Here is a 12,435-nt window from a genome sequence, read left to right as displayed (position 1 = left end):
GTTAAAGATGAGCTCTTGATCACTTTGTAGCACGATGACACAGCGTCAGAGTGAGACCTTACCAGGCTGCTCATAAACACGAATCTCATTTAACAGCAGGAGGTACACAGCACAGGCAAAGCAGACTGTGTTGGTATCATTGAAAAGAGCTGGCTTACTTTAATGGTGATTACTAACTCAGCATGCTCAGGTTACAGGGCAGGTAACTTAGAGCTGATCCAGTCGAGGAAGTGAGTGACCCTGGCGTAGATGCCCGGCTTGTTCCTCAGGCCACAGCTGTCACCCCAGCTGACCACTCCGTACACATAGTGCCGTCCATCGCGCTCGCACGTCAGGGGCCCACCAGAGTCACCCTGCACAGGAAACAGCTCTGCTGGATAATTGTGTCGATACTGAGACACTAGTTATTGGAGTGTATGAGTGTGTAACTACAGAGACACACACTGTGCACATGCCTCCCACAGACACACTGTACACACACTGTAGATACACAGACAGACTCAGACCTGGCAGGAGTCCACACCACCCTTCATGTTTCCAGCACAGAGCATGCTGTCATCCAACACGTCCCCATAAACCTTCTCCCCCATGCACAGCTTCTGGGAGATTAGAACCACTCTAGCATGAAGAAGCTGGCTGGATGCATGGGCTGTTATGGAGAAACACAGAGATAAAGAGCATGAGAGAAACACAGAGATATGAGAGTGTAAAGGAAACACAGAGATGCCGAGTGAGAAACACAGAGATACAGACAGTGAGAGAAACACAGTGATGCGGAGTGTGAGAGAATCACAGGGAAAGACCAAGAGAAACATAGAGTGTGAAAGAAACACAGAGATACCAGAGTGTGAGAGAAACACAGAGATTCAGAGTGAGAGAGAATCACAGGGAAAGACCGAGAGAAACAGAGAGTGAAACAAATAAAGGGAGTGGAAGAAAAACAGAGATAGGAAAGGAGCAAGAAACACATAGAGTGTGAGAGAAGCATAGAGATTCAGAGTGTAAGAGAAACACAGAGATTCAGAGTGTGAGAGAAACAGAGATTCAGAGTGTGTGAGAAACACAGAGATTCAGAGTGTAAGAGAAACACAGAGATTCAGAGTGTGAGAAAAACAGAGATTCAGAGTGTGAGATAAAGCGTCATAGAGTGTGAGACAAACAGACATACAGAGTGAGAGAAACAAAGAAAGAGAGAGTGAGAGGTAGTGAGTCACTCAGGAACACTCACTGTTCTCTGTGACCCCCCAGCCTGAGATGGTACACTCCATCCCATCTGGGAAAGTTCTGTCTGGCAGGCAGGCTGTCTTTACAAAGTCTGTCTCGTTGGCACAGTGTCCGTGCACAGCCTGCAGTCTCAGCAGAGCTGAGCGGTTTGAGGATAGACTTGGGTCATTGCTACATGCACACTGCGATCACCCATCTCCTCATACCAATGAAAGCAAATGCCCAGACTCCGAGTCACACGGATGGAAAAAGCTTTAACTGGGACTGCAGGTGAAACCTTCATGTAGTATCTGTGAGTAGTCAGTAAGTGGAGTCAGGTGTGAGTGCAACGTGAGGCCTGAGTTTGAACAGCAAAACTATCTTGCTTTATAAATATGCAAATGAAACACTTAAATATGTAAGAATGACAATCTCACCAATGTCATTGTACCAGGCACTGGAGGTTTCATGGTACTTCTCATGAATTATAGTCTCTACGACATTAAAAGTCTGGGTGTTGGGATCCTCTCGGTTGATGTTCAAAGCCCCCAGCACAACCCTCATGTCATTGTGCTCATTACTAAAAAAGAACACAGATTAACACAGAGACACTACTGCAAAGGTCTGACCAGTGTGCTCTGAGGGCTCAGCTCTGTCACACATCAAAAGAGGAGCATGAAGCGTACACTCAAATGCAGCGAGGAAGGTGCACTGACACACAGTGAGGAAGGAGCACTGGTATGCAGCAAGGAAAGCATACTCGCAACGAGCAAGGAAGGAGCACTGGCCCACTGGGAGGAAGGCACACTAGCACATAGTAAGGAAGGTACAGTCGCATGTAGTGAGGAAGGCACATTGGCATGGAGGGAGGAAGGCGCACTGGTACACAGTGAGGAAGCCACGCTTGCATGGAGTAAGTAAGGTACACCGAGAGGCACCAAGGAAGGCTCACTGGAACAGAGTGAAAAAGGTGCACTGGCACACAGTGAGGAAGGAACACGCACATGGAGTGAAGAAGGTGCATTGGCATGAAGGGAGGAAGGTGCACGGGTAGGTCGTCAGGAATGCTCACTGGCATACAGTGTGGAAGGTGTGCTGGTACAGAAGGAGGAAGGCCCACTGGCACACAGGGAGGGAGGAGCATGGCACATAGTGAGGAAGGCACAGTGGCACATAGTAAGAAAGGCACACTTGCGTGCAGGGAATAAGGCGTACTCACATGCAGTGGGCTGCAGTCAGAACCCAGCAGGAGCGGATGAGGATACCCCCACAGTCGTGGCTAAACTCCTCAAAGGAACCCTTCTTCCGAACCTGGAATGAGGCCTGCCAAGGGTAGGCACCAGGCAAGGCTTTCCTGCCCCCCAGGATCCGGGGGGAGACGACGCTCCGCTCACCGCAGGTGGAAAAGTCTCCCTCAGGGGGTTTGACGATTGTCTTCTTGTCTGAGCTCAGCGGACAAACAGCTACATTCAGTCTTATAAGGTTAATACAGGAGCTTTGGAGATCAGTAAGTCCTGGAGTTGAGTTAGTTCTCGAGATCAGTAAGTTAATCAACTTGCCGAGATAAGAACCTAAAGGTTTCAGCCAGTTCTGGATAGTGGCTTAAAATAATGGAATAAGTAAGTAAGGGGCAGACAGAGGTGGCCGGGGCTCCTGAGTGCCCCTAAGGGAACCCCCCCATCCCAGTAGGCCCCCACCCAAAAGTCTCTGCACCGCCCTGCATCCCTAAGCCAGTTACTGGATTTCACCTAAATACTGGCTGTAAGTTACTAAAGGTAAGCTTACTCCTGGCAGCTAAATTAACTGTATTATTAACTTATAAAGTTACTGACCAGTCCCCCGAGGTACCTGCCCAAAGGGTCCTGCCCGAAGGGTCCTGCCCCGAGGTACCTGCCCGAGGTACCTGCCCCGAGGTACCTGCCCCAAAGGGTCCTGCCCCGAAGTACCTGCCCCGAGGAACCTGCCTGAAGGGTCCTGCCCCGAGGTACCTGCCCGAGGTACCTGCCCCGAGGAACCTGCCCGAAGGGTCCTGCCCCGAAGTACCTGCTCCGAGGTACCTGCCCGAAGGGTCCTGCCCCGAAGTACCTGCCCCGAGGAACCTGCCAGAAGGGTCCTGCCCCGAGGTACCTGCCCCGAGGAACCTGCCCGAAGGGTCCTGCCCCGAGGTACCTGCCCGAGGTACCTGCCCCGAGGTACCTGCCCCAAAGGGTCCTGCCCCGAAGTACCTGCCCCGAGGAACCTGCCCGAAGGGTCCTGCCCCGAGGTACCTGCCCGAGGTACCTGCCCCGAGGAACCTGCCCGAAGGGTCCTGCCCCGAAGTACCTGCCCCGAGGAACCTGCCAGAAGGGTCCTGCCCCGAGGTACCTGCCCCGAGGAACCTGCCCGAAGGGTTCTGCCCCGAGGTACCTGTTACGTTCACCATCTGAGGACATTTCCTGGTATCACAGTAGTCCCACATCAGTTCGTTCTTGACTCTGATGTAGCACCAGGGCCGAGAGTCTCCATCTGGGTTCCTGGGGGGGAAGCCATGCTTACGGACTCGCACAGTATCTGCAGTTGCAGCCGGTTACCACCACATAAAGTGGGTAGCGGCATTCTTTTTCCAGCAGAGCCTATTTGCAGGATGGATGCAACCTGCTTTTTTAACACCAGGGGGCGCTGTGTGATGCAGTGTCACTGGTTTGAATCCCATCCTTGGCAAAGTAGTCAGGATTGTTGGGCCTTCGAGCGAGCCCCTTAACCACCCCCCCCCCAAATAAATGTTAACCACCCCAGCTTCGACTCAGCTGTGTGTGTCTTGAAAAAGAGAGCAAGATGGGATATGTCATATCACAGTTATGGAACTCCAGTGAAACCTGTACTTGACCAAATGGCAAAAAAAAATTCATTTAATTCAGCTACACATCAGACCTGCAGTAGTTGTGGGTTCCAATGCCATTTTCCCCACTGTACTCAAGCAGGGGGTTGTAGTTCTTCACAATGATGAAGTAGGCATTCCAGGGGAGGCAGATACCACCCTGCTCAGTCTTGCTCACAAAGCCGCGGTACGATTCCCCGTTGGCCTCATAGCAATCGTCAGGACCTGGCAGCACATAGCCAGAATGTCAACAGCTATTTAGCATCTGTATAATGTAACTTACAGTGCCCTCCAGGATTTGGATGAACGAAATGCTTCTGTGGTTAGCAGATACCTGAAACCGCCATGCAGTCAGCAGACTATTGCCACCAGTTTGTGACCAGTGAGTCGTAATGGTAAATGAGAGGGACTGAGGAACAGTGTGCAGACTTACTGACTTCACAGAACTGGCCGGTGAAATTGGCTGGACATTCACAGTGGAAGCTGGAATTGGAAGTGTCCTTGACACAGGTACCGCTGTTCAGGCAGGGGTCAGGGTCACAGGGAGAGGCTGGAGAGGGATGAGAGACGTCGAGATACGTCAGAAGCCTTCTGTGTCAGCCACGAGGCATGTTCACTGTCGCTGATGTTTCTCACGTATTTCGCAGCGTGGAGGCTGATAGGGCGCACTGCAGATACAGGCATAGTACGGGGGGGTGCTGGTGATTACACATTCACCATGACGACACCTGCGCCGCTTGCGCCGCTTGCACACTTTCTTAACTGAAAAACAAACAGAGAGAAAGACTCGCAAAACCTTCCCTTTGCACAACACCTCTGCCTACGCTGAACCCATCCCACCGGGACAAAGGCCACAGTGCCGGGACTGACCCTCACCTTTGTGGCATCTCTCCCCATAGTAAGGCTCTGGACAGACACATTTGAATCTGCCTCCATCAACCTCACAGACCCCGTTGTTGTCGCACGGATTTGGATCGCAAGGGTCTGAGGGAGGAAGAGGAGTGCATGGAGATGAAGAGAAGCCACTAAACTATGGCCCCAATTATGTGAAGATCCACGTACCCTTGGCTTTATGAACATGAAGTACTGGTGGTCCCAGGATACAGACATCACTTTCATACCAGGCAGAGGACACTTGTGCCAGCCAGGTTATATAAACGGTACTTCCAGAGACAGAATGGTATCTTCATGACCTCCCGGTATATTATCTTACCTGACAGGCCGAGTAAGTCATATAGCCAGTCCAAACTGAGATCATCCTCCTCTGTCCCATCATCTTCATCTTCGGAGAATAGATCAGAAATAAAAGCTGCCCAAGGAGACAGTGAGGTGAGCTTTTCTTCTCCATGAGGACATGCAAACACGGCACCCGAGATCAACTGTTTTCCTGACAACATTCTGCTGCTACCTTTGCTGAAGACATTGACATGTGACACCAAGCCTCATGGCACTTTTCACTGGCATACGGAAACCAAGCTATACAGTGAAGAGGGACTAGTTACAGTCAAGTTCCAGCTCACTTGGGTCTTCCATTGCATTTGGGTCGGCTCAGGAAAGGTTAGGTTTGGTGAGCGACAGTGAGGTACAACCAAAGAGGAGCCTATTTACTGATCACACGGTATACACCATGATTTACTATCTGCTAATTTCTGCTAGTAAGTCTGTGAGAATCCCTTTGTTATGTTACCATCAAACATCAGAATTAGTAAGTAAGTAAAATTCATGAAGTGCTTTTCACAGACAGTCACAAAGTTCTGTACAAAACTAACACACAGAGTAGATAGAAACACAAGAAACCTAACAATGTAAAAATACACAAGTGAAAGTAGACGACAAAAGTCAGGTTTTCCCAAAAGCCTGAGAAAAAACATAAGGTTTTATCTGCCCTTTAAAACCTTCAACAGAGTCTGCAAAAGGCAATGATGGAGAAAGATCATTCCACAGCCTTGGGGCCATGAAACGTCCCATCACCACACATTTTAAGTCTGATCCGTGGAGCACAAATGACTCCTTGATCAGAGGGCCTTAGAACTCGGCCAACCAAATAGGGACGTACTAGATCCATTGGGAACTGCGGGGCCTGGCTCTGAATGTAAGGACCAATATCTTAAACTCGATTCTGAATTAAACAGGAATCCAATGAAGTGAATGTAATATAAGAGTAATATGAGACTTTTTGATTTGTTAAAAGCCCAGCTGCTGAGGATGTAAGATAAGCAACGTGCTAAGACAAGTATAAAGAAAATTACAATAAGCAAACCATGACAAAATAAAAGCATGAACGAATATTTCCAACTCGTCAGAAGAGAACATAGATCTCCAACTAGGCGAAGCTCTTAAATGAAAAAGGCACATGAGAATATAAGAATCAAATCTCAACGACAAAAATAAGAGAAGATGAATGTGAAAGGGATGTAATTTTATTGGAAATCAAAGAACATAAATCTGGAGCAACAGCGATTAAAACCTCAGATTTTAGACATAAATGTTTAGTAGCTAACTGTATGTTAACCTCCATCAAACAACGGACCAAAGTAGAAAATTTACAGAACTGATTTGACTTAAAAGACAAATAATCTGAATATTAGATTTATTAGAATTAATAATCTGAGCTAAAGGAAGAATATATAGTTAAAATAAGGACAGATCCTGGGGAAATCCAGAGAGTAGCGGGATACAGGGAAGGTCCTCTTAGCTAATATGATGTAAACAAGGCAGGAGCCTTGCTTGAAATACCCACGTGTCATTTTAACCTATCCGAAACTATGTAGTAGTAACACTGAGCATTCCCCAGCATCTGCAGCCATTAGGAAATCATTAGTCACTTTAAGAAGTGCTGTTTCGGTAGGGTGGCCTTCGAGGACAGAGAGCACTGCAGTAGTAGCAGTTTTTGTGAATGCATCAATGCATTGCAATGTACAATACAATTAATAATGAATGATACTCTGAATATACCCATATAATCCAGGCTTATCAATGCAGATCGCGGTTCTCTGTGCTTTCAGCCAATCAGACGGTGCTCATGCAACAATACTTCACAATGGAAAACCACCAGCTTATGATACAGCCTGGATACGCTTTGCTTCTCGGTGGAAAAGCTCGGTTAAGCCACCCAAAGGACAAACTTACTAGATCTTTGAGCATGAATGGGACAGAAACTCACCAGTGAAGGCATCACTCAGCTCATCTAAGAGGCTCTGCAAGACAGTTTGCCAGTGTGGCAATTTTAGAATATGGAATTCAAGTGAATTCGGATGTTATTTTTATGTCAGAATTTCACATTTTGAATTGGATAACACAATAAAACTATGTTCTATTAGTTAACCACATTCCACACAAGACAGACAAATACACAAAATCCACACTTTAAACTTTAAAGATATAAACTTTACAAGCAAACAAGAAAACCCCTCATGACGCAGAAGACACAGATCATCAGCACGTGTGTGTGGTGATACGTACCATGGCAGGTAGAGGGCGCAGGAGCACAGCCCAGGGCACGGCATAGTGAAACGTACCATGGCAGCTACAGGCCACACGAGCATAGCCCAGAGCACGGCGCTTGTATGAGGTGATATATTCTGAGGCAGCTAGAGGCTGCACAAGCACAGTGCAGGATGCGGCGCTTGTGTGCAGTGATACGTACCAAGGCAGCTACAGGTCGCACGAGCACAGTCCAGAAAGCAGCCGCCGTGTGCAGTGATATGTACCAAGGCAACTACTGGCCATATGAGCACGACCCAGAATGTACCAAAAGCAGCTACAGGCCACACAGGCACAGCCCAGTACGCAGAGCATGTGTGGTGATACGTACCGTAGCAGCTACAGGTCATATGAGCATGGCCCACTACGTAGTACGCATGTACGGTGATACGTACCGTAGCAGCTACAGGTCATATGAGCATGGCCCACTACGTAGTACGCGTGTACGGTGATACGTACCGTAGCAGCTACAGGTCATATGAGCATGGCCCACTACGTAGTACGCGTGTACGGTGATACGTACCGTAGCAGCTACAGGTCATATGAGCATGGCCCACTACGTAGTACGCGTGTACGGTGATACGTACCGTAGCAGCTACAGGTCATATGAGCATGGCCCACTACGTAGTACGCGTGTGCGGTGATACGTACCGTAGCAGCTACAGGCTGCATGAACACAGCAACACTGAGCAGAAGCAGCAGCCTCCCCATCATCCTGCCCCTAGCCGCCATGGCGTTCTTCTGCCTGTGGAGACACATGCATCCTACAGCCAGTGCTGCTGGATAATCATTAACCAAACCTAAGGGGTCAGCAGACTTTACTAAATCAAACTGATTTTGAGGTGAAAGGACAGTGGTCAAAGATCACCTGTCAGTCCAGATGATTTAGAAGCATTTTTCACTTTTCAATTTTACTTGTACTTTATTTGTACTGCTTTATGGTAAATCTTAACATAAATGTTCTTAAATACACGGTGTGCTGTAATATTTTATAGCCTGCTGTCTTCACTTGGGACACCCACCCTGCTGCTCACAATGGTTGTGGTCCAGCATGCATTTGGAAGAGACCAGCTTGGTGACACAGGCTCCATTTGGAGGAGACCAGCTTGGTGACACAGGCTCCATTTGGAAGAGACCAGCTGGGTGACACAGGCTCTATTTAGAAGAGACCAGCTTGGTGACACAGGCAGCATTTGGAAGAGACCAGCTGGGTGACACAGGCTCTATTTAGAAGAGACCAGCTGGGTGACACAGGCAGCATTTGGAAGAGACCAGCTGGGTGACACAGGCTCTATTTAGAAGAGACCAGCTTGGTGACACAGGCAGCATTTGGAAGAGACCAGCTGGGTGACACAGGCTCTATTTAGAAGAGACCAGTTGGGTTACACAGGCTCTATTTAGAAGAGACCAGCTGGGTGACACAGGCTCTATTTGGAAGAGACCAGCTGGGTGACACAGGCTCCATTTGGAAGAGACCAGCAGGGTGACACAGGCTCTATTTAGAAGAGACCAGCTGGGTGACACAGGCTCCATTTGGAAGAGACCAGCTTGGTGACACAGGCTCTATTTAGAAGAGACCAGCTGGGTGACACAGGCTCCATTTGGAAGAGACCAGCTGGGTGACACAGGCTCCATTTGGAAGAGAGCGGTATGTAAGCAGTAAATGTGGGACACTTTCCATCACAGCTTATACAAACTTTGATATGGTAATGATACAGGTGTGTATGGCACAGGCATTGTTACACAAGGCCTGTATATTTACCTCTGGCTGTACTGCTTAAGGGTTTCTGACAGGCCTCAGAATTGTAGCATTGGGACCCATTTCGACTGTATCACTTTCTTGCAGGGTTCAGACAGAACCCAGAAATGGAGAGGAATGCATGGTCAGCTACATGGGACTGTGGGTACACAAGTGGGGGTGTGTGTGATTGTGGGACCTGGGAGTGTTTGCTGATGCGGGATCTCGCTCAAGGCAACACTGACGGAGCCTCAGACTTGCATATGGAGCAGGAGGAAATCACAAAAAATCACTCAGGAACAACACCACGAATTCAAAAGACCTGATTTATTCAGAACTGTAGTGGGAATAAAATAATCACGTCATGGTATAAAGTGAATACATTCTCAGTAACACAGCATGATGGGATACTTACAGCAGGGAGGCAGTCACACACTGCTCTGACGCCCCCTAGTGCCTTTGCCCAGTGTGAGCCGAAAACACCACACCTGCAGTGTGTGATCAGGTGCTTCTCTCCAGGCTCAGTGCTGTCCCTCAGATTAACTGGGCAGGTCAGTACTGCCAACTCAGGTCGAACGCCTGACTATCTCAGAACTAGTATTGTTAAGGGCCAACTACTCTCCCCGCACCAATGACAGGGTTTGCTTGGTCACTGCACGCATGATATCATTAAAAAAGGCCCAGTACCTGAAGATGTTCATTTTAATGCCGGCTGTCAGGAACCCAAACGTTTGGTCTGCAGATAAATTGACTCACACCTCAGCACGTCCCGCCGCTTCCTTTAGAACTATGTACCTTGACATGCCTCATTCACTCACTCCTGGAAAGCACCCTGGCATCCTTGTGAGGAGTGTTTCCAAATAGGGACTTTTATGCAAGCAGGATGCCAGCTTATTTTCTACATGTCTAAATGTGTAACGTGAAGACCTTTGGTGCAGCCTCATACAGGCATCCCACCAGCAGGCCTCAGCAGCTTGAGGTAAGGCACAGAACAGTTACACGCCAAAGGCTCTCATCCACGGGGCTCTGGAGAGGGTGGCCCAGTAGTGGAACCGGCAGAAATCAGGCACCTCACAGGGGAGGCCCATCCCTCAGGTGTACTCAGACTTGCGGATGTAGCTGGAGGGGACGTATCCACGGCGACCGGCCACCTCGCCCAGCCACCACTCCTGGTTGCCATTCATGTCCTGGAACTCGAGAATGCGCACGCGTTGATGGGCCGTGATGCTCAGCTCATTTCCGCAGCGAGCACTGAAGGAGTACAGGGCGTAATAGATCTGCAAGACATGGGCAACATCGGCATGGGTCACAAGAAGGAGTACAGTGAGTAATAGATCTGCAAGACGTGGGCAACATCGGCATGGGTCACAAGAAGGAGTACAGTGAGTAATAGATCTGCAAGACGTGGGCAACATCGGCATGGGTCACAAGAAGGAGTACAGTGAGTAATAGATCTGCAAGACGTGGGCAACATCGGCATGGGTCACAAGAAGGAGTACAGTGAGTAATAGATCTGCAAGACGTGGGCAACATCGGCATGGGTCACAAGGAGTACAGTGAGTAATAGATTTGCAAGACGTGGGCAACATCGGCATGGGTCACAAGAAGGAGTACAGTGAGTAATAGATCTGCAAGACGTGGGCAACATCGGCATGGGTCACAAGAAGGAGTACAGTGAGTAATAGATCTGCAAGACGTGGGCAACATCGGCATGGGTCACAAGAAGGAGTACAGTGAGTAATAGATTTGCAAGACGTGGGCAACATCGGCATGGGTCACAAGAGCTCAAAAATGACTGCATATAGCAGACTTGGGTAGTAAATTTTTCATACCATCACATTTTGGTATTTTGACAGTACTTTCAAAAGCAACACTATGGGCTCTATGCACGTCAGTAGAACATTCGCCGCCATTGCAAATAATATAGTTACGCTGCTTCCGGTCCAGAGCTGGCGCTGTTCTACACAAGGTGTCTCAGCGAGCTGCCAAAGCTAAACATTAACAATGTCCGTCGACTCTGCCGGTCAGGATCCACAACACCCAACAACAAGTTGGAGAAGGGTTTTAAAATGTATGCATCATCGTTCATACATGACTAGGAAGGTGAGTCTTGTAATATTTTTTGTACCGTCTTGGCTAGCTACCAAGCTGTAGGCTAACATGCTCAGTGTAAGCATAGCTGTAAGCTACTACTGTAACAACAGTGACAAAGTTTAAGTTATGTTTCTTCATGTGTTGAAGTAGCTTTCTCTGCTATAATCTGTGTTGGTATCCTGAAACATTGTCACTGTTGTTACAGTAGTAGCTTACAGCTATATTTACATTGAGCATGTTAGCCTACAACTAGCTAGCTAGCCAAGACGACGAAAAAATATTACAACACTCACCTTCATAGTCATGAATGAACGATGATGCATACATTTTAAAACCCTTCTCCAACTACCTAATTTGTTCTTTTAGCTGCAGGATTTCAGTCGCTGCCATGTCTGTAGCACAGCTTCTCGGGGAGAAAGTGATGGTTGTGCACCTTACACCTAACAAACCAATGCCGCTGAATTAGCACTAGTCACCGTCCCCTCTGGGCTTTGTCTTGCGGAAAAGCATGAAAACTGAGGCCAGCGCTATAAGTTGAAGACGCAGTGCCCTCCAGGACACAAAAGTGTTCATAGTACTGTTTCTCTTGTTTCTGAAAAGCAAATCTCTTTGCAGGCCGTCGCAGTATGTCAGAGTCTGCCATTGTTTACAGTAGACAGGAAATGTAGCGGAAGACGTTTCACTGTATTATGGAATGACGGATGTGGCGTAACAGTCTGTTGTGCATAGAGCCCATTGTGCCATTTTGTCTCGTACCATGGCAGCTACAGGCCACACGAGCATAGCCCAGAGCACGGCGCTTGTATGAGGTGATATATTCTGAGGCAGCTCGTCAACAAAATGTTATGGTAACCATCCAAAACCATCCATCCATCTTCTGTTACCACTTGTCTTATTCAGGGTCATGGGGGGTCCGGAACCTATCTCAGAAGCTATGGGCACAAGGCAGGGAATACACCAAGATGGGGTGCCAAACCAGAGGTGTGAGGCAACAGTTCTAACCACTACAAGGGAAAGGTCAATGAGAGGAGGAGCATGTAGTTTAAGAGGCTGTATCATA

General features: G+C 48.3%; 2 protein-coding genes across 21 annotated transcripts in view; both read right to left on the bottom strand.

The window, feature by feature from the left end:
- Positions 1-130: 130 nt before the first annotated feature.
- On the bottom strand, positions 131-8,332 carry habp2 (hyaluronan binding protein 2). The gene is made up of 13 exons (XM_048987670.1): positions 8,195-8,332; positions 7,224-7,257; positions 5,274-5,369; positions 4,937-5,044; positions 4,697-4,822; positions 4,494-4,610; positions 4,114-4,285; positions 3,610-3,716; positions 2,423-2,645; positions 1,641-1,783; positions 1,229-1,363; positions 507-649; positions 131-353 (listed from the first exon to the last, which is right to left on the bottom strand). The coding sequence occupies exons 1-13, from the start codon at positions 8,300-8,302 to the stop codon at positions 192-194; spliced, it is 1,674 nt and encodes a 557-aa protein (XP_048843627.1). The 5' UTR covers positions 8,303-8,332; the 3' UTR covers positions 131-191.
- Positions 8,333-9,593: 1,261 nt separating this feature from the next.
- Positions 9,594-12,435, bottom strand: part of LOC125715750 (dynamin binding protein) — a 32,718-nt gene continuing 29,876 nt past the window's right edge. For 16 of the 20 annotated variants that reach the window (XM_048987622.1, XM_048987621.1, XM_048987624.1 and 13 more), the window contains one exon: positions 9,594-10,558. In XM_048987622.1, the coding sequence (XP_048843579.1) occupies positions 10,373-10,558 (186 nt within the window). In that variant the 3' untranslated portion in view covers positions 9,594-10,372. The other 4 variants (XM_048987628.1, XM_048987629.1, XM_048987630.1 and 1 more) reach the window with 4 other exon arrangements.

This window comes from Brienomyrus brachyistius, chromosome 20, assembly GCF_023856365.1.
Source record: "Brienomyrus brachyistius isolate T26 chromosome 20, BBRACH_0.4, whole genome shotgun sequence".
Lineage (NCBI taxonomy): Eukaryota > Metazoa > Chordata > Actinopteri > Osteoglossiformes > Mormyridae > Brienomyrus > Brienomyrus brachyistius.
The sequence above is the reverse complement of the archived record's forward strand: the minus strand, read 5'-3'. Positions and strand labels throughout refer to the sequence as shown.